This window comes from Alligator sinensis, unplaced genomic scaffold (assembly GCF_000455745.1).
Source record: "Alligator sinensis unplaced genomic scaffold, ASM45574v1 scaffold115_1, whole genome shotgun sequence".
Taxonomy (NCBI): domain Eukaryota; kingdom Metazoa; phylum Chordata; order Crocodylia; family Alligatoridae; genus Alligator; species Alligator sinensis.
The window spans coordinates 1,303,697-1,330,717 of NW_005841895.1; the positions used below are offsets into that span (position 1 = coordinate 1,303,697).

A 27,021-nucleotide genomic window follows, 5' to 3' on the forward strand; every position below is an offset into this window, starting at 1 on the left:
GGCTTCTAAAAATTCTAAAGAATTTGGTAAATCTGGAACAGCCCCACAAACTTGCCAGAGCACAACTTCAGAACTTCTTTCAAAAGGGGTTGATGAAATAAAGCACATTTTAAAAGAAGCTATTACATGGCATTTGTAATAAAGCAAGTATTTACATTAAGCACAATACAGCAATTTATTTAGATGCTTAAATGAAGAATACAAAGGGAAATAAAGATCACAAAATTATACATACTACAACAGTGTGTCATATATTAGATGGTATAAATGAATACAACGCCTTGTTGGTGTTAACTAAAGATAAAACTAAATATTCAAAATGCAGCACTTTTTTCCTGTATGCTGCTTCAACACAATACACTTTTATACAGATCTAAAAGGTGTCAAAATTAGTAGCTGCAAACTTGTTTCTTGCATGTGATTTTTCTTTTTTAGCTTAAAAGATTTCAGAAAATGGCTCTGAAATACATTTGTCATCAGTTGTAATGTCAAGGATATTCAGAACAAGAAAATTCTATAATACAATAGAGTCCAGATATAATTTTTATGTTGCTGGCCTCTGTTTTGAGATTGTACAAGGTTATGTGCAAAAACTAAGTTTGTCAAAATCCATACTATAGCAGTTTCAAGCTCTTGCTAGGTAAACTAGATACAGCATTTATTACACAGCAGGGCAACACTAAAAAAGAGAAACAAATCTATGATGGGTACACAAGAACAATTTCATAAGCTTCACTGGAATAGGTCTAAAAGACTGTACAAATATACATTTCAACTATTCAGAATGATACATGAAAAAAATCAATTTCCCCATAGTCTACTATACACATTGAACTGGTAGCTCATATGTTGGCCCTATACTACCATGTGAAAAAGGGTAATGTTTAAAAAGACATACAACTGAACATGTACAAGAGTGAAATAAACATTGAAAATGCAGATAAAATAAACCTCTGCTTTTCTTTGTGTGCATTCTGGAGCCACCAGCTTATCTGTTTTCACATTAAGTTACTGTGCTCATCACAGCAGGTATTATCAAGCAAATTAGCCAACAGCGCACTTAAATAACCACTGGAATAATAGTGGCCACATCAACCACTCACCAGATGACCTAGCACTCAAAAGGCAGTACCAGTTAGAATTAAGCTTACTGAAATTAAGCATTCAGTCATACTGAAATGAAAGTGTTTAGACAGTTGTAGATTGGATCATACTACTGATGCTTCCAAATCAAGCAGTTCATGCTTGCTGACTACTCAGCTCTACACCAGTTAAGCTGCTATGCATTGGTTCTGCTACACCATCAGTCACATTGTCAAACTGATCTCCATCTTCACTGTCAATTGTGCTATTCTGCCATTCCATCTGCTGATTTGATAAGCTCTCCTCAATTTCCGATGCATTTTTCCACTGCGACTGGTCCTTAGACCAAAACTCTTCTACTTTTCCATAGGAACTATTCTTCCACTTTGACTGTTCTTCATCACTTTCAGATGCAATCCCCTTCGTTTCTGCAGTAGGCTTACTACTACCAGCATCTTCACTTTGGGATGATTCATCTGTCCAGGCTTCCGGTTTCACCTCTGACGTATTATCTTCGAAGTCAGAAACCTGCTGAGAACCAGGTCCGCTTTCAGACTGTGAAGCTCCATCTTTCCATTCAACAGCATCATCTTGATCACTATCTGAAGCATCACCTACTAGCTTTGTTGGTTCCTCAGCAGAATGAATTTCTTCATATTTTAAACCTTCCTCCTGTTTCTTATCTGATTTTTCTGGAGATAGCAAAGTATTTTCCTCAGCAGTCTCCTTTGATATGCTGTCTTCCACGTTCTCTACTATACTATCAACAGAGGTTTTTTTAACAACATCAGAAATGCGTTGACCAAACGGACTATTGCTTTCATTGTATTCCTCCTCTATATTCTCATAACTGTCTGAAGAACTTTCATCATCTTTTTCTAAGTTTATCTTTTTATCGATCGTTTTACTAGCGTTGACTCTGGAGTTCTTTTCATCGTGGTTTTCAAACAGCCATTCAGCATCAAAATCCATTTCATGCTTAACTTTGTTTAATTCTTTCATGTTGAAACCAAGCAGCACACCAGGTTTGTACTTTTCACAATCTCTAACACATTTCTTTCTTTTGTTGCTGAAGTGTGAAGCAATATCAGATTTCCATAGCCACAAACTGGCAGCCAACTTTTCAATTTCTCTCCTACTGGGATATGGTTGCTTATTGAAATATTTTGTAAGAAATGTTTTTCTGGCTTCATAAGAATCATCTTCATGACCCTTGGGGTCTAAAGCTAAAACTACAGGTTCTTCAGGCTTTTCCTCAAAGGCAGATGGTGAGTCATCATCATCTATTTTTCTTTTCTTCATGAGAGAGAATTCCGTATGTTCATAAGTACGTTTCACAGGTGCTACAGCTGGAGACTGATTTAGCCGAGAGGGTGCATTCGATTTGTCTTGACCATTTTGTGTCTTCCCAACACCTCTGCAGTGTACAAGGTGCAGTGTTATAGTTGAGGCAGTCATGTTACTGGTGTATACACCAAGGCAATGAATGCATTTGTATGTTAGCTTTTTTTCAACTGGATGAACTGTTTGAATAACCTGATGCCTCTCCCTTAAGTGATGTGCTAGTGCATCAGAAATGGGTCCTTTTAGGATTGAAAAGCATAGCGGACAGAGTGTTTTACCAACATCTTTTTTGTAGGGAACTGCTGCTTGAGGAGAACTTTTTACAGGTACATCCGATTTCTCCTGGATTTTTGGCTGGGGTTTTGGAGGAACAATAGGCGTATTTTGCGCGTGGTAAGCTACAGATTCAGCAGGGGCATCTCTTAGATTGTAGGTGGTTACAAGAAGATGTATATTAGTGTGACTACCTTGCTGCAACGTCAAATCAAAGGTTAAAGTGGAATCTGTTTTAGGTCCCATTTCTTCGTCAACATGAACCATTCGCATATGAGCAGCCATCTTTTCAACGTCATTGAAGGTTGAACGGCAGTACGGACAAGACAGACCATGGATAAGCATGTGATTAAGCAATGTATCAGTAGGTAAATAGCGATTACAGTATAGACACTTGCTAGTGAAATTGTGAATTTTCATTATATAGTTAGCTACTGCAGGCACCTTTTCAGCCTTGTGCTCCTTTTCAAAGTGAACACTGTACACGTTTTCAGGAAACAGCTCGTTACAGATTGTACAAATTTTCCACTTTTGTGTTGAGGAAGTATTGACAGCAGAAGGGCCTGTGGCAGCTACAGGAGACTTTGAGCCAGACTGACCTAATACTCTTGACGCTGCCTGGGACTGAGATAATGATGTCTGCTTCAGCTGAGCTGATGAAAGAGAGGACGAGTTGGCAGACTGAAGAGAGTACCTTGCTGGGGCTTGTGATCTCTGCTCCCCTCCAAGGGTGTAAGGCCTTCCATTTCCACTTGGTGAAAACTGTTTCATTGTTTGGGACTGTTGTGGAATAGAAACTGGTGCATTGCCACTTAAGTTTAGCCTTCCCCCTGGCTGCCCAACATAACTTGGTGGTACTGATTTGACTCCATAATTATTCTGCTGTAGATGAACATTTGACATCATATTTACTCCTGCAGAATTTAACGTAGGCTTTGGTATAGTGAGTCGGTTCATCATCTGCTGTGATGAAAGCGATCGGACATTTCCAGGAGAAAGAGGACCCATCCTTTGAGAAAGTCCCATAGACTTTTTATCCTGTGGTTTTGGAGCTATTAGCATCAAAGGTTTGGATCTGGGAACCACTACATTAGTATGCCCTATCATTGCCGTTACCTGATATCCTATACGTTCATGGTCTTCAATAACATGCTGTACTAAAGCTTCGTATGACTTGGGCATAAAAAGGCATCGTTTGCAGTGAATACTACCCTCCTCTCGGGTACTGGAACTTAACGGAACCGCACCATTGAGTGACTTTTCACCTGCCTTTGCTATGTAAGGAGCAGCAACGTGCTGAAAATGTTCCCTGTAAATGTGCTTTCTAACTATTTCATACAGAGGATCTCGGTAAGTGCACTTCTTACAGTAATAAACAGCTTGTTCTACACTGTCAGCCTGCTTAGGTTTAAGGCTATCATGTTTGTTTTTATCTTTAAAAGTGCTTATGCCTCCACTTGGTGTATTGGCATTTGGAGCATGAAATATTTTGATGTGCGTTTCCAAAGTCTTTTTGTCTGCATTGAAAGTACAGTAAGGACAATTGAGAAGAATCCTATTTTCAAAGTCTTCACTATGAACATTCCGGAAGTGGCTTTTGTAGGCTGAAAAGAACTTCGAGGAAAATGGACATGCACTGCAGCAAAAGGGTTTTGTCCGATAGTCCTTAAAACAAAGAATAAAACAAAAACGAGTATCAAAAAGCAGGATTTTTTTTTTTTTAAGAAATTCTTTTCCCTAAACAAATTTTGACAACTCTGAATCAGTTCATCCTACATACTGAGTTTTGAAACCAGCTTCTACTCTGCCAGTGATTTATAACATTCATTTTCCTTGACCTCCAAATCAGGTAAGCAGAAGTTTAATTACCAGATTGAACACACAAATAAAGGATGCCAATTTAGCAGTCCCCTTGAAAGTTCAGTCTAGGGATATTGATAGATAATGCATAACTGTCCGCTTCTCTGTAAGATGATGGAAACTACATTTCCAGTCAGATTTCATGGAAGAGAGTTTCCTGGATTCATCTTTGAAAAAAGGTGGGTTTGACTATTTGAAATGGCTGTAAAGCCAAAACACTTCAGATCAAAATATAAGATATTTCAATGTGTTTTAATCCATTAGAATGTTTTTTCTTTTAAAGATGTTGCTCCTTAAGTCTCTTTCAGTTGTGTCAATTTGTGCCTTCCAGTTTTATTGCCACTCAAACCTTACAGCTTTGCTCTATATTTGCTTATTTCTGAAAATGGAGCAAAAACTAAAACATTGCTGGAACCAACAAACAAGACACAGAAGTAGGTAACAGTTGTCTGCTTTGATATGAAAACACAAGCAGTTCTGTTCCTGAATCAGTTTGCTCCCAGCCAGACTAAAGCATCATTCATAAGGACACCATTCAATCAAACCAAGTAACACAGGAGTTGGGGATGTGCATGCAAACTAGAGTGAAGTAGTTATACTTACCAAATTTGGCAAAAGGCAGAAGAAATATTCTCCATGCAACATAAATAAAACCCTTCGGGGTATGATTTAATTGCAATGTTTTAAATTAAATATAATCCTACCAGTTGTCATATTTAAGAAAAGTAGAACTTCAAGCAGAACTTTCCTCCAATCAAAGCAGAATTAAGGCTTTTTCAATACATCTTGGATCAGGGAAAAAAATAAGGCATTTGAAAAACGTGTTTTCTTATAGCTCTTTGCTCTCCCTGAATTCTGGCTCCTTTGAAAGGGCTGCTGATGTGATGGTTGCAATTCAAAATGAAGTTAAGTTATAGGTTAATGCTGATGTCTAAAGTCAGCCTAACTTCAAAATTTTACTTAACTTAAAACATGACAAATTTAGATAGCTTGAAGACATGTAGCTATGCAAACAAGTCTCATGTTTCAAGGTGCAAGTGGATCGCCTGAAGCTACATTCTCCCTCTGCATAATTGAACAGATAATTTTGGCCACCTTCTGAAGACCATTTCCAGAAACAGAATCCAAAACACACAACTATCTAAGCAAAAGTTCTAGATTTTGATATAACAAATCCTATTTTCAAATGCACTAAAATTAGAGAGCACACAGTAATGTTTTCAAGGGCACAATAACAAAGGAACTTCAGTTTTAAAAATACTAGACCAGTGGCCCATCATAATATTGCATCCCATACTGAATGGTGAGGAATACCAAACATTGACACCAAATGATGGCTTTTTTTTAAATCAATAGATTTCTCACTTTGTCACTGTTTCACTATTATACACTATCCTTTCAGCGAAGGCTATCATACAGAAATGTGGTGCTCCTTCACAGCTGCTTGATCAGTAGAGTAAGACAATATTCACCATCTCAGCTTCAATCCCTTCCTCAGTTTCTCAGAGATCAGTTCAAACCTCCTTTAGTTTTTACAGTCAAGCATCCAAAAAAAAAAAAAGGTGAAACTTCCAGCAACAGCATCACTCCATTCTGCTGCATGTACTTGTGCACACCTAAACTAAACAGGCTCAGACAGCCCCTAGATGTGGCAGACAGCTGAAAATTAACAGTGGAGAAAGCAGCACTTACATTTGTTCTGCTTCATGATTTTAGAAAAATGTGAAGCGGGTGGTGGAAGTAAACTAGGAAAAGGTAAAGAAACGCATAGAAATTGCATAGTTATCTTTTAACTTAGAGGTAGCGAGGGTGTGCTGACTTGGAAGACAGGGATGAAAAACATTTTAGGCAAGTGACACTTAAGGCTGCAATGATCAATCGGGTGTTTTAAAGTTTCTCAACAGTTTTTTTACAGGAATAACTACATGGGCATCAGTGCCTGGTTATTTCAATCAAGATCACAAACTGCTACTTGGAGAACAAAAGCACCTTTTGCATTATCCATTAAATAGAAGATTACAAAAGCTGCTGATGAATGTAGTAAGAACACAAGAAAAGCAGTGGGTATTTATAAAACCTCCATTTGAAATTAACCACCTTCAGGACCTCATGCAGTTACTTGAAGCTGTTACTAACCTGATTTTTTGTAAGCGATGGGTCCCACAATCCTACATCTTCCCATGTAGTGTTTTTCAAATAAAAGTCATTAGGTTCAAACTGCTTAAAATCCTAGAAGAGGGGAAGATGGAAAAAAACCCAGAGAATCAAAAAACAAAGACCCAAAAGGTTTCCCAGTATTTGTTCATGAACACACCACGCAGTCCTCTGTTAACCAAAAACTAACTAAAAATTAACCCAAAGAAACCTCTCCCCTCTCAAGAAAGCATCTGACATGTTTTATTTCAACTACAATTTTCCTTCACAAAATGAAGCTGTTCCTGAGGAATCTTATGTTTCAGACACATAACTCTCAAAATCAGAAGATGTGGACAGGCTCAGTGAGAAGAAATAAGCTGAGGTCAGAATTTTCAAAAGTGCTAAGCACTAGGCCTGCGTGAAGCGGAAAGTATTTGAATCGGCTGAATCCAAAGATATTCAGCACCGAATCTTATTTGGCCACAGACTATACAGGCAGGCAGTGCCGGCAGGAGGAGCCGGATGAACCCCAGCTTGAGCCAGCAGCCCTGGGAGAAGTCATTGCTCCCCCAGCTGCCACCAGGGCAAGGCAGGCAGTGCTGGCAGCCCTGGGAGAAGCTGCAGGGGCTGGGGGGAATAGTGTGGTTAGGGTTAGGGGGGAGGAGGAGGGGCAGCTGGGGAAGTTGGATGAGTCGCAGCTTCTCTCAGGGCTGCCAGCTCAAGCAGGGGCTTGTCCTGCTGCTCCCGCCAACACTGCCTAGTGCCGGCCCGTACAGTTTACGACTGAATCTCTGAATCTCTCTGGAGGCTTCTGATTCGATTTGGAGAGATTAATGGGTCTCCCAATTCAATTCAGAGATTTGGCTGCTGAATCGGGCAAATCTCCTCCGAATTGAATTGGCTACCATAGCTTTGCACAGCCCTACTAAGCACATAGAAGCTAATGTGGTCAGTCAGTGACAACTCTTGAATGCTCAAAATTATTAAGGCCACTTTTGTAATTCAAATAAGGACCCTGGCTTCTAATTTTATAAAGCCTTGGTACAAAAATTACATGACACTTTTAAAAGTTCCGAAACAACTTCATAACCAAAGGGCGTGTGAAATTTTCAAGAGGCCCAACTACCAAAAGCACCTCAGGGAAGGGTGGGGAGAGGGAAGAAGAAAAAAAATAAAGCAATAGCACTTAGGAGCTGAAATCCCGAATTCAAAATAGACTGAGTTAGTCACTTAGGCTGCTGACAGACATGGGAAAACAGAACAAAACAAAAAACCATGCTTTACTGAAAGAAGCAGTGCATTAGTTTGACATGGCTCTGCAGCATCTGTATAGACTGGATGCTTCAGCAGGGCGAGTTGGTGCTTAGATCTAAAGCTGATTCAATCAGCTATTAGATAAAAATGCCAAAAAAGCACCATTAATGCATTTGATCTATACAGACATTGGGTGAGCTGGATCCAACTAATGGACTGCCTCTTCTGGGCATGCGCTGGGCTTGGTGCAGGAGCGTGCCAAGTTTAAAGTAAAATGCCGGGGGGGGGTGGGGGGGGGGTGTCGGTGTAAAAAAAGAGTGGGGGGGGGGGGGGGGGAGAGGTGTTACATCTGCAAGTAGCCTTAGAGATTTTATCACCTACTGAGTATGCCCAGCTCCAGGTAAAAAGGGGAAGATACCAGCATAGTTTGGAGTGATCTTGAACACACTGAAAGTCAGAAGCTAGTGGCTAAAACAAACTACAGCAGGCTTTGATGCATAAAGGTCTGTGAAGTGCTGAAGAGACAGCAGTGGAATTGTGACAGTATAGGGGTAAACACCCCTGAAAGCGTAACTTTCTCAATAACAGAGTAACACAGGATCAGTCACTGGGAGTCCAACTTGTATAGCTACTGATTCAATCCCTTAACTTAGCGACCTAATGTTCTGCACTGACAAAATACCTAGTTAAAACGTCAATTCATTTCCTGTCCCTTAGGTCCAAGACTAATAATTTGTCTCTGCTTGGATTTCAAGTCTGATGCTAGCACAATGGATAGCGCCAACTAATAAGTTTTAAGAATCCAATGTAGACAGCCTGACTTTAAACACATGCCAAACTAGTCAAGTTAAAAATCTAGGCAGCGAGACTTGTCTACACAACATTTTTTAAATGTGTTTGTGAACATATTAGCTCATATTACACCTTTAAATCCTACTTTAGGTAAGGTTTACAATGCTGCGAAAGCAGGATTGCTTAACTCCTAGTAATCAGAAAGTCTTTTGTAAATGGCAGCGAGCCCTTAACACTCTCATCCAAGTTGCTCTCAGCTGGAAAGCAGAAGACAGGGATAAAGTGAGCAGGTCAAACAATGTACTCAGGAACTCTAGGAAGCAAAATCAAGAGGTCCAGAAAACGTAGTAAGAACTTTTGTAATTGGAAGAAAAATACTGAGCACTCTCAAATTGAAGAATACCACACATACCAGCAAGAGATTTTAGTCCCTCCAATTCAAAGCACTTTGGTTCCGATCGGAACGCTAGGTTAGGTGTCATACTTACTTCTATATGTTCTTTACAGTATTCCAAACCAATGTCACTAAGTATTTTTTTCACAGTTTTCCGGGCCTTTCTTAAACTGCCAAGGTTGTTGACAGGAAGTTGGAACATAGTTTCTAGTGAAAAGAAAAGCAAGCAGGGAAAAAGTTTAAGTCAAAAGATGTTTTGTTTCATGAAGAGTTATACTTTTAATTTTCTTATGCGTCACCTGCTTTACCAAACATAAGAGATGTCAACATTTATTAAGAAAAAAATAGCATATTTTTCTGTCATGTCCTTAAATTGAAGTCACCTGTAAAGCAAGATGTTGTCAAATGAGCATATCAAGATGAGACTGGATGTAATGGGTATTGGAGAAGTAACCCAAAAATCACCTGGGGACTATTTTGTAAAATTCATTTCTACTAAGGATCAGAATTTATCCATTAAATTAAAATGCTCACAAGAGTCAGTTTACTCCTTTCCGCATATGGAATTTAGCTCATCTGAAAATGTTTGCATTTTGTAGGAAACATCTTTATTAAATCAAACTATAGTATTTTTAGTTCATCAGGGGTTGCCCACCTTGTACTTTTAGGCAGCATTACTTTTTTAAACTTTAAAGAAGTCCATCACAGCACCACTGTGCCAATGGAAACTTTCTTGGGCATACTCCATCATAGGGAGGTCTCTGGTGTTGAAATGGGATTCTGGAGAGGACTTCAGTTAACAATGCCCAGGTGATCAATAGTACTTCTTTTCTAAGCTTTTTTTTTTTTTAAGTATGATTTGACTGAGTGGCTGACAAGCACCTAAATATGTGACTAAATATTTTAGTCCTCATTAAATTGTGAGCTGGAAACTTTACCAAGAACCCTTCCAAGGTCTTAGTTTTTCTTTCAACTGTTAAATACTGCAATAAACATCTACAGTCATTAGACTGTATATCTGACAGGAACCCTACATTCAACTCTTTGCTTTACCTATAAAGGAGAAGCTACCTGTAAAATAATTCCAACTCCATAGTTTGTTACCGATGAAGGATGTGAATTGTAATAAAATTAACATTTCCATTGTAATGGATAGATATAGACTTAAGTCAGTTTATATCAATTTCCCCTGGCCTAAGAGTAAAAATTGGTCCTCTCAACTTGGAGATTTGTTGTTACACTTGTAATATAGCAACTGCTTGTTACACTAAACATGAACAATGGGCATTTACACTAAAGGATACAGGTGAAGGTGTAAGAATTTGAATTTTTTCCCCCAGAATTTGGAGACATTAGGGCTATTTTTCTTTTGTAAAAGGGAAGGGATTTCACATAAGTAGCAAGGACTTGTCAGAAGTGAGCCTTAGCTTTGTTATATCCATTTATATGCATTTTAATACTTGCTAAAATCTCTATGCAAGTGTTATCTCTTGAATTCAGAATGGTAAACAGCTGGTAAATCTGCAAGCACTATTTTGTCATTTATTTGAAAAGAATATTAAAGAGGAGAGAATTTTTAAAGATCAATAACCATTTCTGCAATTTACAAAAAATTTACTGTGAAATATTCTTAAAACCCAAGGAATACAAATTTTGATTATAAAACTGAGTACTTAACTTTTTAATTATAGCTGCCCCTCTCACATGCCCCCCCATGAGTGTTCTTTCTACTATCTGGCTTCTTTTGACTATCTACATACTTGTCTAGCAACAGTAAATACCAGGAACCTCTTCTGAAAAGTCAGGGCTCCAGACAACCACTGCTATCTATGCTTCCCACCATTAACAGCATTAGAGCTGAACTCGGCGTTAACACTGGTGGAAAGGTTTTCAGAAAATATACCTAGCACAGAAAGGGTTTTTGAGTATAACAGTAGTAATAAAAACCTCAGAAACCAATTTTATAAATTATGAACATAACTGGCAGCAAGGTCTTTCAGGCAGCAATCCCCTCATCTTAATGCTTTCAAAGTAACACTCCCAGGTAAGACTGAGTTGTCACACTATGGTTAAGGTTGCTATTGCTATTATAGACTAGGTCAGGGGTGGGAAATTATTTGGGCGCGTGGGCCACATAGCCAGTTGTGGAGAGCTGCTACACACTGGTCAGCATTGCCCCAGCCCTGACCTCAGCACCAGCCTGCTCTGGACTTGCCCTGGCCAGAGCAGACCAGCCAGAACCTGTGCACGCAGATACAACCCTGGCCCACCCCATGCCTGCTCCAGATCACCCACACACGGAGATCAGCAGCCAGGCAGACATTGCTGCTTGGTGTAGGGGAAAAGCACCCTCTCCCCCTCACCGCTGCCAGGCCTGTCTTGCTGCAGTCACCCAGAGCTCAGTGCCCGGGCTACCCTGTGGCTCCTCTCTGCTCCCATGACCACTGCTTCCAGGCCCCCGCACAGGGCAGTGGTGGCAGTGCAGAGGAGCTGCAGGGCAGCCCAGGTACAGGCCCCGGGCAGCTGCAGCAAGAGGCCCAGCAGTGGTGAGGGAAAGGGGCTACTTTTCCCTTGTGCCCAGCAGCAGCCTGGATGCTGCCCAGTGTGGGTGGGCAACTGTGGAGCAGGTGCAGGGTGGGCCACGGTCAGGTCTGCGTGTGCAGGTCCCCACTAGTACCACGGGGCTGGGGGCAGCAGCTGGAAGGAACTGCCACTGTCTGGGCTGCCTAGAAAGGTGGTCCAGCTACGGAGTCACCCCAGCCTCAGTGTGCGCCCAGGGGGTGGCAGGACATGCCATGGGCTGGACAGCACCTGGCCCAGGTGGGACTGCCAAAGGCTGGACAAAGCCCCTCTGTGGGCCGAAGTTGACCCGCAGGCTATATTTCGCCCACCCCTGGGCTAGCTGATGATCTAATTCAATTAATATACATCTCTGATAATTTTTTTCAAACGATCAAAATTATTTAGGTGCTTAAATCACTTGGGCACTTTTTTGTTGTTGGAATTTTTACCTGTCATGAGCCCCTGGAAGTGGAATCATTTTTATCCAAAACTACTTATCTTAAAATCTTACTACATTACAGGTAAAGGAAAACTCAAAAGTGAAGAAAATTGAGAGAAGAGATTCTATTTAAGTCTTTCTTCTGTGGTTAGATATTTCAAGAATATTAGTGTTACTCAGTTTTAAACAGCAGTTGTAGCAACGGAATAATTTATAGTGCAAATCTGCTCTTCATAGTCTATTTTCAAACCATATAAACAAGGAATTTCAGAGATATCTCACACTTACATAGATACCACATGCATCCAAATATATTCAAATGAATGTTATACAGATTAGTTATTGATACACTCTATCTTCAGGATATTTAGATCAACGAAACTGTAGAAAGACATTTAGAATCTGTGTGCCTATAAAGAGTAGCTACACCCTTTGCCCTTACAGTCTCAGATCTCAATGCCAAGCTGAAGACAGGAGCCCTAATGAGCTTTGCATAGCATTTGTAGCATCTCCTCATCCTACTCAAATCAAAACATTTTCCATTATCAAACAGGTAATCCTAGTGCCATTCCTCATAGAATGAGATGCAGACCAAAGAACTATGTGGCTACAGGCACCTTTCCAGTTTTAGACCATGGCAATTAACTATTTTTCTACCAGAGTTAGTCCTTCCACAATAGGGCTAAGCCACTCTAGTGATGCTATATATGGGGAAGCTCAAACTCGTGCTGTGCTTCTTCTGATCCAGTATCTTTCACAAGCAATGATTTTATGTATTATGTATTAAAAAAAATCCAAGCTTGTAAAATGTATCTTTACTCCCTTGGAGTGATTCTTACCATTCAAGAAATTAAATAGCTCAAATAATTTGTCAGCCTTTGAGAATTTTACTCACCCACTTGCCAAGTGTACTTTTTTTTAAATCATCATGGTAAAGGCCAGGAAAAGTTTTGTGCCTGGGTTGGTAAGGTTTCATGACTATTTTGCAAGGCTGATTCAAACAAACTAGTTATTAAGTCTGCATCCAAGCCATTGATTCATTTATCAGGATTTTCAAGCAAATTCCAAGTTGGTCCACAAGGCCCTTTTCTCTTTCAAGTCCCTCTAAGACCCACTTCTACAGAGACACATATAAGAGAAAAGTTAACCACAACATTGTTATTTATAAAATTAAACATATAAAACATTTTGCATCTCCATGCTTTGGTGAATAACTGCACAATCTGTTGAAGTCCTCCCATCTTTTGACTTTCCCCCAGTTTACTGCCCCCTTCTGCAGGATCATACCCCAGTCTGTAAACTCCTTTGGACAGATAGCATCCTTTTACTTGGACTGTGAAGAGTTTAGAACACTTTGGGGTTGTCAATTAAAAAAATGCCGTGTGCGCCAAGCTAGATGCCCAAAAAGCATGGTGAGGAAGTGTTTGATAATGGAAATGGGTATTAGCCCTGGGGACAGACCTCTATGCCAGTGAGACATGGCATTAGAATAAAAACTGACACACAATACATTAAATCTGAGAAGTAACATTACATTTAGTTAGTGCTGTTTCATCTGTGGTAACAAAGTCATCTTGCCCCACCAGTGTCCCTCGCTGACACAGGTAGAGGGACCCTTCCTGGCTTGCTCCAGCCATGGACTGGAGGGAGAGGCTGCATAGGGAGCTGGGTTCCACCAGGGACAATATTAGCAATGCCCAAGTTCCTCTTTCCACCACCTGCTCCCAGCAGGGGACCCAGGGGTGACCAGGGAGAGAGCAAAAGTAGAGTGGCTCTGGGGCTTCCCCTGCCCCAGGTCATTTGGGGACAGTGGGAGCACCCTTGAGTGGGTCCTCCCCACTCTTGCCATGTGCCTGCTCCCCGCCCAGCTACCCAGTGTCCCACGTGCTTTAGCCATGCCTAATCCCCATCCTTCACTTGAGGAAAGCAGTCACTGTACCTGGAAATCTCAGCAAGTACAGTTCATGCAGCAGAACTGGTGAACAAAATATCTGTGAATTTGGTCAAGAAATTACTCCTGCCGCCATTACCTCTTTTATGCCAAGAAGAATCAAGCCCTGCTCTCAACATCAAGTCACTAAACACAGAAGAGATACCCACATATTCAGCCGATTCTTTACAGCCAGACGTATGCAAAATCTGCATCACCAATAAAAATTTTATGATGCAGTACAACAGAATACAAGTAGGATTTGAATAACCTAGAGTATTACTAGAACTTCAGTCTAGGAGAAGGGATACATTTTAATTTCACTTCGCAATTTTGACAAAGTCAGTTAGAGTGGGTTCTCAGGAGTGACAGTAGAAACTTGAAAGCAAAGAAACCCCTTACATTTACACGTTTCCAGTGTTTTACTATAAATCTCTAGAATCCAAGATTTCATTTAAAGAAAGTCTAGTCCTTTTGGTTGCAAATACCTGCCCCCATGTATACCATTAATTTACATGGAGTATACCCTCAGTCAGGAGACAGTGTGATAGCAAAAAGAAGGGTGAACTTCAAGAATCAAATTAAATATCTTTAACAAATAATTAACACTATTTAAATTCAAAGTAATGTTAACCTTAATCTCTAAAGAGATTGGATATTTGGATTTAATTAGTTTATCCAGTGCTACTGAACATACAAAAATATACCCTGATGTAACTGCATGCAATATAAGAAAACAGGCAAGTTATGGCTAGGGGGAGCAAGTAAGAAGATCTTTATATCCCCTTGCCCTGGTCATTCATGGCCATCCAAAGGACAAGAAACTGTTCAAGATTCACTTATCTTAAAAAATACAGAGCTTTTGTACTTGAACTGGTTTCCTCTTACAATGCTCCTCTCCTCTATCACTTGCCCCAACACAAATACACAGTAAAATCCAAATCTCCAGTCCCTTACAAATCAATCTTAGTCATTTTTAAATCTTTTCTGAACAGTGTGGAGGCCATCCTGCCTTAAGAATACCCCTTACAACGTAAACTTCTTTAGAAAGCTGAATGCAAACAATCCTTAAGAAACCTGCCTTCAAAGAGGAAACCCATTAAAGTTTATTCTAACTTGAAAAACAAATACTTCTGACTACAGTCTAAATGAGGCCAACCTAACTTTCTACCACTGAACAATCAACAGTAATGGAGAGCCACAGATTAAAAACAAAACAAAACAAAACAAAACAACGGTTAAGGCCCATCAATGCTGATATGTTATTGCTTCAGTGCCTCCTTGCAGACTTGGGATTGAATTTATTAGATTTTAACTCAAATCAACCCTAACACACGCACAAATCCTTTTTGCACATCTGGGAAATAAACAGAGAAGCATAAATAGTGGGAGCTGAGAGACTGTTTAGACACAAAATGACCCCTGAAGACCAAGAAAAATCTCTAATAAAAGATATTGGATTTACCCAATTATCATGTTTGCCTATGTCCTTAGACCAACACAGCTACAACCTACACCCCTGAAGCCCTGATGAGCAGAACACCCCTTTCCCAAAGAGTAGCATTAGGAAAGGTAACCATCCTAGAGCGCCGCCATCATCTGCTGAGGTCATTCTCTACAGCCCTAGAGCAGAAATCCTGAAGGGTTAGGGCATGATCACCCAAACCCACCTCTGTCTCTAACATTCTGGGGTGTGTTCTCACCGAGAAGACAGCTGCCCAAAATGAAAGGTCATATTGCACCGCAGCAGCGAAAACCAACAATGGCCATTTTATAAATTAAAAGTTCAGAAAATTGGAGAAAAACAGCGCGATTAACTACACTGTAAAGCCCCAAATAGGAGAGAGTGCCTTTTCTATTTTGCATTCTAGTAGAGACAAATTTCATATGCTCACCTATTGCTCATCTCGATTTACAGGGAAGGAAAAACTTACATAACAACAAGCTTGATATAGAACCTCATCTACAGATTACAAAATTATTAACATCACTTTTTTAAGATGCTGAAATTGAAATGCAGGGACACAAATGACTCTTGCTGTCACATGGCAGCTGGGAACAGAACTCAGATCTCCTGACTTACAGTCCAACACCCTAATTGATGAACCACTTATTCTCTCTATTTATTATGTCAGTGGCAACTAAGGTATAGAATGGATTTTCACAGTGCCCCACATATTTTTGTGTTTATCCTAGTTGTGCCTACACAACTGATTCACAGTTCAGTAAATATCTACTTCAGTCAGCCTCTTTGTAATAAAAAAAATCACATAGGACAAACACACATTCATATAAAAGGTCAAGGAGCTCAAGGAAATCTGCACTTCAGTAATTCTGCATTCCCTGAATGTTATCATCCCTTGCCATCAACCATCATAGTGCCTATGCAGAAAGATCTGCCCACTGGCTAAATTATTTAAGTTTATGTTTGTTACTAAAGTTGCAGTAGGTGCCTGCTCCTCCATTTCCTTTTTCTCCACCTGTTCTAGATTTGTGTTCTACCCACAAGCAAATTGAGAAACCCAGGTTGATGAATTCCCATTCTACCAACTTTGCCTGGAAAGAGGCAAGTTACAACAAAATCCACACTGAAGCACTGGACAGATCAAGCAAATGCTTACTTAAAATAGCAAGTATAATATTACTCTTCTGGTAGTAAAAATGGACTAATAACAGGCCTGTGACCAAGAAATCCTGAAAATCAGTGAGAGTACATCTCCTAGTAATAAGCACTCATGGATCTGCAATTTATTCCTACACAGGTCCCCAATATATACCAGTACTGGTAACTCTCCTAAAGTACTGATAGAAGCTTTTTGGGATAAGCCCTTATTTTTGTTCTGTATTTGTACAGTGTCTAGCATAATGGGGCCCTGATCCACAGCTTGGGCTTTTAGGTGCTACAGTAGTACAAACAAAACCACTGCAAGTTACACCTTTCAATGGTCAAGCTATGTACAACTGGGAAAGATAGGCCATAACAAAGTGGGAAGCATCTGTATCAGACTGTGAACTCTATTTTGTATTGCAACTTCATTTCATAGTGTATGCTCCAATTAACCTTTTATTTAATTTAAAATGGGGGCTATGGCTGAGAGGCTACAAAGAAGCAATCCAGTACCATTAACTGCCAACTACAGGTCCGCTGCTATGGGACAATGGGTTCTAAGCAAAGGTCTTGCTGGAAGAAGAGACTGTAACTGGTTAACAGAACCTGAAGGAGTTTCCACAGAGGAAAGAAGCTATCTTTTCTGCCTTAAATTGGAAGATTAGACTGTATATAGGATAGACCAGTGGTTCCCAAACTGTCAGATTGCGCACCACCGATTTTAAAACAATACAACCTTAAGTACCACCAGCAAAGTTCTGTCATATAAAGTAATTATAATAAATCTGTTAACATGTACCACTGACAAGTTATCTGCGTACTACTGGTGGTACCCGTACCACAGATTGGGAACTGTTGGGATAGACAGATCCTCCTGCTTTTTCTGAAATGCTAACCAGACACCCAAAACTAAGATCAGTGATCTGGCTGTCAGGGCCAAGATACCTATGGGATTCAACAGTATGGTCCACTTGCCCATAGCCACTGAGTACTTAGCCAGTGTCAGTAGGATCAATCGGTACTGGACATAAATGAAAGCCTTCTAAAAATCAATTACAGTCTATTCCCTTCAAAGAGCTTGGATCAGGCCTGTTAAAACCCTGAAGAGGTCTCAATGCAGGGTCACTGCTGCTTCAATGAAAAGTCACCCTAAATATCATAATTTAAACTGCACTTCACACAGTGCAACATTTAGAGTCTGTTTCCCTGCTATCTGTACTCTCACTATTTTAAGATGGTTAGCTGCGTTAGTAAAAAAAATATTTAAGAGAAAAATTGTGTAACATCTTTAAACATTCCCAAGAACACAGGAAGGTGTGAATAATGCTAGAGCAAAAATAGAATTATAAAAATGATCAAGAGAAAAAATAGTTATTGTGAAAGATCTCTGCCTATTTGTCAGATGGATTAACAGTGCAACTGCTAAAGTTAACAGGAGACCATAAATCTACTGGTTTTTGTTTTTATGGACACACAACAAAAGCAAGAAAAAAACAAGCCCAGTATGCAACTGAAGTTTAGGGTGGGCCCATAAGAGACTGTTAAACAGTCGAATCCTCTTCATGATACTGGCAGCTCAAATTCATCTTTTTAGAACTCCATTTTTTGAATCGCTCTCTAACAGACAGACCTCGAGTGACCTTCGGCTCCAACATGCTACCCTTACTGGCTCTTTAAATTCCAGATGGAGAGACAGCTGCAGACCAACAGAGGCCACTCAAAAAACAAAAACAAAAAAAACACCCCCTAAACTGTTGCGGGTTGCACGTCCTCCTCCATTATGTTAATTATTTCCCTTTTATTTGGAGGGTGATTTTTTAACCGTTTTAGCCTTTAATAAGAATAAATGCCTTCATTATGTAGTATAAAGCTGTGAATTTTATATCCCCAAATTAAGGCAGCCATGTAATCCAATCCCCCTACCAATCCAGCAACCAGGTGACAGCCAGGAAACCAGATAATTACTTCTAAGCAATGAAAAAAGATAGGAGAGGGTTTGTAGGATTACCAGAGAAAATACATAATGTCAGAAAACAAGATGACTAACTTGAAGCAACACAGAACTTCCCACTCCTCGTCAAACAGAGTTCCACGTGGTGGTAGTATTTTTCTTTTTCTGTATGAGAGCACTACACATTTTCTCATGCAGACAATCCCATGTGGTTCAGGGGCTCATGCAGAGACACAGACACAAAATAAGAACATTATAGGAATGCATGTGTTCACCACTACAAAGGTGGCATTAACCACCTTATTTGTTTTGCAGGAAAGAAGACAGCAAAGTTTCTTCCCTCCTCTATCTACCTTCTTGCTTAAAGCTCCTCTTCTCTCAACCCAGAGAAACTGCTTTCCAATCCATAATGAGTAGAAACACACTTTCTAGTTAATTTTAATAAGGTGGACTTTTATAGAGAAGGGCCTTGCAGTCCATCATCTGTTACTTCCAGACAGACATTATGTAAAATAATTTTATAAGCTTTGAACATAATGTAACTGAACAAAGTTTTCCCTTAGTTTATAGGGAAATCTGCCATTTGAGAAGTGAAGTGTCCATCAGGGAACAGCGTTTATACCATTCTGGTCAAGTTCTGTCACTTAAAAAAAACAAAACAAAACAGGACAATATTTTTCCCTGAGCTAAAACCTTCAGCTCGCTTACTATTAAACTCTGCTTCTGAAAAATAAAAGCAAAAAAACCCTTCAATGTCTCCAAAAAGTTACTAAAAAAGCCTACCTTTATGGTTTGTGCCTTTAAGGGCAACAACGCATTAGTCACTAAAACTTACTAGTAAGGTTGTGGCTTTCATCCAGAAATACTCAAAACTTATAAGCTATCAGAACATTATGATCTGAGAACTAATCTTGCTGCCTAAGGGAACACAAATTGGGCAAATGGACTAATCTCGAGTAATCATCTTGTGGCAAATCTTCAACATAATTCCATTTAAGTATTACAAATGCAAAATTACACCATCTCCTCAAAATTAGTAACGTGTCACTTTATGCCACTTAGATGCATCTAATGAAGTGAGCTTCAGCTTATGAAAGCTTGTGCCATCTACTCTGGTTAGTCAAAGGTGCAAATCTACCCTGCCTTTAATTTTACTTCAGACTAACATAGCTCACCACATCTCTCAGCTCTATCAGAGAATGGAGAATTACTGTATGATCTTCTAAAACCTGTGCACCTAAACATTTCAGTGTTTTTATCTTCATATCTCCAATTATGCACGCGAGGAGCTCATTTGCAAAAATGCATTTTTAAAAAGTACATTTTATGCCAATGGTTTTCAACCCATGGACCATGGGCCCCTGGGGGTCTGTGGAGCACACCTAGGGGATCTGCGAAAGGCTGTAAAAATGGTGGCTCTGCTCAAAAGGAAAGCATCACCAGTGCTGCTGCTACTGCTCCAGCTCCCCCATGGCCAGAGGCCACCCAAGTGCCAGCAGCAGGCAGCCCAGTGCCAGCAGGCAGAGCCCATGCTGCGGCTGCTGCTCCAGTTCTCCCCGCAGGCAGAGGCCACCTGAGCACCAGCAGGCAGATGCAGCTGGGCAGCCCCGCCTCATCCTGCCGCTGCCGCTTCATGTAGGACTCAGTGACACTGCAGCGCCACAGCCCCTCTGCTCACTCAGCAATATCAATCTACAGACTGGAACAAGCATGTGTGAGTGTGGGAGACACAAAGACAGACAGACAAAGCAAGTGAGCAACTGCATAACAGTTTGGATGGAATTTCCATTGGGAAAACTGGCAGTGTCTTGAGGCACTTAAAGAAAGCTTTATTTGGAACAAAAAGAATTGCACATTTTTAATGAAAAGTTGGGTCCTACAAAATTGATAGGAGTCCACAAGAAAAAGTCTGGTGGGGTACAGGGATATATACTAGCTTAGTCTCTGCCCCAACTCTTCATCTTCACAGCACATCTAATATGTGTGAGGGTTTGACATGGCGCATCCCTGGGTGAATGGTTGCCTATGCATGCAGGGGACTGTACCTGATGGCTTTCATCAAGAAGCTTCAAGTCTGGGTTTCTCGAGTAAGAGAAAAGAACTTTGATGCAGCTGAAACCTTTGACAGCTTTCTGGCTGAAAACGAGCTGACACTAAACAGTGACGTGAAAAGCAAAATCAAGGACCACTTGCTGGAGCTCAAATCTCAGTTTTGCCAGCACTTTCCTGAGATGGGCAATGAGATTGAGCACATATGTAACACCTTTGCAACTCTAGGTTCTGGCTGCCAGCTAAAGAAGAACAATTACATGAGTTATCCTGTGAAGGGGGACTGAAACTCGAATTCAAGCAGAAACCTCTTGCCCGATTCTGACTGAAAATAAAAAAGGAGTACCCCAATCTGACAGATAAGGCCATTAAAGTCTTGATGCCATTCACCACCACATACTTATGTGAAAGCTATGTACTTATGTAAGATGGGTTTTCAGCCTCAGCATCAATAAAAATGAAATACTGAAACAAACTGGATGCTGAGGAAGATCCAATACTGAAATGGTCACCTATCCTAACAAACTTTCATGTGCTTTTTGCCAAGATACAAGCTCAATCATCTCATTAGAAATGACAAAATGCTGTGTTTACAAAATTGTATAATTGTTGTTTTAACACAATGCTTGCCAATAATTATCTACTTATATTCATTATACAAACAATAGATTTCCAGAGGTGTCTGTGCCTCCATTCAAAATTTAAGGGTCTGTGAATGCAAAAAGGTTGAAAACCACTGTTTTATGCACTAGACCAAGGCTGGATCTTTAAACATTTTATTTCTATTTAGGAATTTTACGCCTTTAAATATCCAAGGGTTAAGTATCCCAATACTATTCAAAATGGACATTGATTTTTATTTTATTTTTTTTGAAGAAAAATTGCCTAGCGGGGAACCAAATTTGCTGAGATTGTATTTTTTTAGAACAATTGTGTATGTCAACACAAAAATAATTTTCCATTCCTCCTCTCGTATAGCTCTCCCTGCCAGTTTCACTCACTCTCTGGGATCTCTGCATATTGTACATCTACATTTCACTTCTAAATAGAAGAGCAGAATATACTAGCTGGAAGAAAGAGTCAATCAAGAGGAGGAAGAGAACAAGGAAATGCCATTTTGATATCTAAGAAGCCAAAGTTAGGGAATAAAAAAAATGAAAGGACAAAGTGACAGAATAAAATCAAATGCATGAAAGCGAACACAAGTTCTTGAATATAGAGGTGCACTGATACATCAGTCCATATTATATCGGCACTGCTAAAAGGAAAATAGACATTATTGCCAACTGACTTCTTTTGGCTGATGTGGCCAATAATGTTGCTGATAAATGCTGCGTGCATGTGCACAGCTGCAGCATGCATGCAGCCAGCCCAGTAGCTTGGAGAGCAGCATCCGGCTGGTAAGTCTGCTGGCAGGGGAGGAAAGGGGGCAGATCAAGGCCCCTGCAGTGAGGGAGGGAGTAGGGCTGGAGCAGGGGTAGGTGCTGCCCAGTCAGGGGGTACAGGGGCAGTTCTCTCCACTGTATGCATCCCCAGAGGAATCACTGGGGGCATGTGCCCCCCCAATCTGTGCACAAGGCAAGGACAGGCTGCTGCTGCAGGCTGGGGCGGTGCCAAGCTTTTCCTGGAGGGCAAGGCTGGGCTGGGGCTGCACTCAGGGCCCCCCAACCCAGGCCCCCCACACGGGGAAAAGTCCAGTCTTGGCCCCAGCCCACAGCAGCAGCCCGCCCTTACCCTGCACACAGACTGTAGGGCCCATGCCCCCAGTGGCTCCTTTGGGGGTACATACTGCAATGGGAGAGGTCTCTGCATCCCAGCCGAGCAGCACCTATCTGCCCCTGCTCCAGCCCCACTACCTCCCTCACTGCAGGTGCCTTGATCTGCCCCTCACACCCCCTTTCCCCACCTCCCGATCTGCCCCCCATGCCCCTTCCTCCCAACAGACTTACCAGCTGGACACTGCTCTCCATGCTGCTGGGCTGCATTTGGGCAATCGGATTGGCATTGGCTGATATGGCTCATTAATAATCAGCCATTGGTATCAGCCCAAAAAATCTTTATCAGTGCACCCCTACACTAACACTATGAATTGTTTTAATTCATAGTGGTAGTGTATCATCCAGACAAATGGTCCCATGATCTGTACTACGACAGCCTTTATGGTGGGAGCAGGGGAGGGGTCAAAATCAGTTGTCAAGAAAAGTGTTAGGGCAGAATATAGGCAACAGGTTAAACCAATATTTCAGGTTGCTTGTCATAACAGGCAACTTCCCTTACCCCCCACCTCTACCCAACAACTCAGGCCTTGCATTTCTTTGGCTTGTTTATTTAAACTAGCTAACATTGTAATAAAATTCCGTGTATACATTAAATAATTTGGGTATTTTGATTTTACAGAGAAATGCAATGCAACAAGACTACTTGGTACCAGTGATACTAGGGACACGTACCCCACCTGGGGAACAGTGATCTTAACTATTACAGTACCACCTTTCGAGCTGGCTGCTATAGTTGAAAAATTCAGTTGCCTGACTACAATTAACCAGAACTGAGCGCCAAAACCTCCTAGATTTATTTATTTGTAATTTTTTTAGTCCCAACCACTTATGGTCAAGACAGAAAACTGGAGGATGCCAAGATGGAATTTAATTAACTTCAGATCTACTGTATATTCCAGACTCGCACAACATTAGTACTTGCCATTGGTTCAGAAGAGTAATGTAACACCCCCTCCTGAAAGTGCTTTGATCTGAGTGTCTCCCAGGCAAAGCAGCTCAATCCTGCAAAAAACAAAGACTGCAATATCCCCAGTGTAAAGGTGGGAATAAATAAGCATCACAAGCTTGCACATGGCATCATCCCTTTACTCCAAAGGATCTATGCTTTAAGTCAGTTGGGAATTTCAATTGATGAGGTGGAGGACAATCCAGACCTCTGGAGTGCTCAGTCACTCTTAATTCCTTTGCCAGCTCACAAGAGCACAGCTGGCATTTTTATGAATGTTACAAGCCATTCCTCTTAAGACTGGACAGAAAGAAACACCCTGTCAGAGATTCAACAAAAAATGCACTTTGTAAGATGCAGAAGCAATCTCTACCTAATTTAGTGGACTCGCTTACTGCTACTTCCACCCATGAATGGATTTCTTGAGACAGCTGCTCTTTAGACCATCTTTTTTTTAAATTGGGCTCTTGGATGCCATGTATTCATTTTAAAAGTTCTTTATTAAATTTATACTTTTGTATGGGCATCTTCTCTAAAGAGTATTCTCCCTTCAAAAAAAACAACAAAACAAAACCTGAAGCCACAACATGAAAGCTAATAATTATGCTTCTAGGTGACACTACAGAAAGTAGTGTGCAACTCCTTCCATGAATACAACTGTTTGATCCTTCCTCTCCCTGCTGCAGCCATTTGTTTTGCTGTGGAAACTTAAAGAAACCTTGAGAATGTTATCACTATGCTCATAGTTCATTGACTATGAACTGTGCTGTTCTTAAAAAATCCGACTGATGCTCCTCTGTGCAAGATGGGTAAATCTATGCCCAGACATTCTCAACCCAACTGTGGTATCTGGGATTCCCACAAAGCACCTGTGCTCAAACACAGGAAACTAGGGCTGGAAGGGATCTTATGAGGTCATCTAGTTCAACCTCTCATTCATGGTATGATCATCCCTGATGCCATGTCAGGGACACCTTGTTTTACTAATGCAAAAAAGCCTGGCAGCAGTTGAAATAAGCCCTAATTTACTAGAAAATGTTCCCATAAGCATTCACCAGGTATAAAGAATAAAGAAATCTGACATTTTACTGGGAAGCAAAGCAGATAGCAAGCTTGCAATAAATGCCCCCCAAAAAACCAAACTTTCTGAAGAGGGTTTTTTTTATTTGAAGACTCGTCTTCCAACTTATACTATCTTTTAAATTGCAAATATTTTAACATCTGCACTTTTACATGTCATAACAGAGATGCCATGCTGCTGTATTGAAAGACCTTGTCCTATGTCCTTACATATTCCAAATAAATGCTCATCGCACTTTTTTTTTTTAGTTCTTACAAAAAAGCAGCTGTGGCCCAAGTTTTTTTTCCATGGAGTGTTCAACAAAGAACTTCTTGTAGATGTCTAGTCACATTAAGAATAAGCAGAAAGGACAGATAAATTACTATCTTAAGATGTGAATGCCAAAAGACAGACTTAAAACTAAATGCAACTCAGGGAATTTTAAAATACAGCTGCTGCTAACCTTCACCTTATCCGTGGAGGTGCAGCTCATGGAAACCAGCATGCAATGCTCCATTTTGTTCCACAACAGCTCCTACAGAGAAAGACAGACAACAGCCCAATATTTCAAACAGCCCCTGCTCAGTCTCCCTTTTCCTATACAACAAGCATCATCCCTCTACTTAAAACCCACTTTTCAGCTATTCTTCCATCATTCATCTGCCTATGCAACCTCACCTGCTTAATGTGGATATTTGATCCAGACAGATCAGTTGCAAACTCTTCAGAGGAAGTCATCTGATGTCTTTACTATATGTTTAAAGCACTGTGAGGTCAAACTAAAATGTACAATACATTCTACAGTTATACGCCACTTATTTATTTTAAGGTGTCTTGACACAAGTCCTCCCAATCTTGTTTAAAAAAGCCTGCCACTCAAACATTACATACACATTTCACATAATACACTCCCCTAACATAGTTACAATACCCATTAAGCCTTAGTCCACAATTAATCAAAAATGCTGGTGCCACAAAGGTGGTCTAGCATAACAAGCCAAGCATAATATAAAGCCAGTAGCCGATATCCTCCAACTAAATTCTGTTTCATTTCTGGGACATTATCTTGATGATATAAAGTCTTTTCCTTGTTCAATACATGATCTGAAAGCTGGTTCATTATAAACATCCACAATAGCGTAAGTAAAAAATAACAGAGGAAAACCATTGTTTTCTATATTCTGAATTTTGCACACTAAGACATTACCCTATTACACACATATTTCAATTAAGCAACTGTGCTATTTCGCCTACCTACATACACTCTCTCCTTTTAGTTCTCTCTCTACTAGGTAGCTGTTTTGTCCCAAGTATAAAAATATATCTTAAGAAATAGCTCTAAGCACAACCAGGATGCAATCAGGCCATAGGATCAGCATAATCAGTGCAATCCAACAACTGCAAATTTTTAAGGGATTTTATTTCTTTGTTGGCAGTAAGCCAGCACTACATTTTTTGTTGTTTACTAACTCAAACTTCATTTATTCACTGTAAATTTATAGTGCATATTAACTTTGTAATTTCACCAATAATTGTTTTTTCCAGCAATAATATTATAAAAAAACCCAACATTACATCAAGTATTACATGAAACTGATATTTAAGTGAAAGGCAAATATAAGGGAGCTGTATAGATTAGCAAACTTAGAAAAATATTTTTTCCTCATCCTTTTGGAGAGGAACTTCTGAGGATCTGTCCTTTCCCCTTTTTAACCACAAGGTTGCTCCTTTCCCCCCTACTTTCCTCCCATTATATATTACCCAGCAGTCAGCCTGCCTTTCAACAGACTTGATTCATGTACACGATAAAAATATTTCTTTTAAACATTTTAGTTACAATCTTCCAAAGTGCTATAAACAATTAAATTATGATTTAAAAAATAACAAATACGTGGTCAAACACTTTAAGGAATACTTTCACTTAAAGGGACACCCAACTTTACCACATTTTCATCTCTATATATATTTACCACATTTATCATGCAAGCGAAATAAATCTTTTTTTCTTAGTTTATTTGTTCACGTGACAGTATTTTGAACATAATCAGTGGAACTATATTCCCTGAGTTGTCAATCATCTTCCCCTTTTGTCTGGATAAGTCTTTATAAACCAACAGAAAAGGGGGGATATATATTTGCATAAGACGCAAACAAAATGTAAAATGAAGGAAATCTGATGCGATTCACACGTTCTGTCTGAAACTATTTAAAACTATTTTTTCACTTGTCAAGACTTTAAGTTGGTGTTCCTTTAAGCTTAAAAATGCCAAATTCCTGAAGCAATATTCAGATCCATCCCTTCAGGTTTTTTTTGCTCATACGTCACCAAATGCAAGGCTCAACTCTTTCCATTCTATTCAGTACATATTATGAGGCATTTACCTCCAAAATTAATGGTGCTTGGGTGTCTCAGACTCATTGGGCAAGTTTCATGCAAAAGCCTCCAAAAATAATTCTCCTTGCAGATCGCCCACCTCAGCGATTATATTACACCTACTGTGTGAGGCCAAAGCCCGGACATAGGAGAAGGCTCATATCCTGCTGTACAAAACAAAGTATTAA

The 27,021-nt window shown here is 40.2% G+C and overlaps 2 protein-coding genes across 5 annotated transcripts in view; one reads left to right on the plus strand and one right to left on the minus strand.

Annotated features, from left to right (window-relative positions):
- BCAS4 (breast carcinoma amplified sequence 4) overlaps window positions 1-27,021 on the plus strand; it is an 88,816-nt gene that overhangs the window by 59,750 nt on the left and 2,045 nt on the right. For 2 of the 3 annotated variants that reach the window (XM_025197359.1, XM_025197360.1), the window contains one exon: window positions 16,557-22,525. The exons of the other annotated variant lie outside the window; for it this stretch is intronic. In XM_025197359.1, the coding sequence (XP_025053144.1) occupies window positions 16,557-16,723 (167 nt within the window). In that variant the 3' untranslated portion in view covers window positions 16,724-22,525. Of the gene's footprint in view, window positions 1-16,556; window positions 22,526-27,021 lie in introns of those variants that run through there. 3 annotated transcript variants of the gene reach the window in all.
- On the minus strand, window positions 162-27,021 carry ADNP (activity dependent neuroprotector homeobox). 2 transcript variants are annotated; one of them, XM_025197357.1, is made up of 4 exons: window positions 26,842-27,021; window positions 9,231-9,343; window positions 6,697-6,789; window positions 162-4,365 (listed from the first exon to the last, which is right to left on the minus strand). In XM_025197357.1, exons 1-4 carry the CDS (start codon window positions 26,876-26,878, stop codon window positions 1,240-1,242), a joined length of 3,369 nt encoding a protein of 1,122 aa, XP_025053142.1. In that variant the 5' UTR covers window positions 26,879-27,021; the 3' UTR covers window positions 162-1,239. The 2 variants fall into 2 exon arrangements, with proteins under 2 accessions (XP_025053142.1, XP_025053143.1); XM_025197358.1 differs by lacking the exon at window positions 26,842-27,021 and adding an exon at window positions 24,923-24,987.

What these genes read in the sequence shown, in the direction of transcription:
- ADNP (XM_025197357.1), bottom strand. Translation starts at nt 26,878, where the DNA reads ATGAGTCTGAGACACCCAAGCACCATTAATTTTGGAG. An exon ending in AAGCACCATTAATTTTGGAG is followed by an intron (nt 9,344 to 26,841) that starts GTAAATGCCTCA and finishes TCTTTTCACTAG; the next exon opens with AAACTATGTTCCAACTTCCT. An exon ending in CATCGCTTACAAAAAATCAG is followed by an intron (nt 4,366 to 6,696) that starts GTTAGTAACAGC and finishes CTTTGTTTTAAG; the next exon opens with GACTATCGGACAAAACCCTT.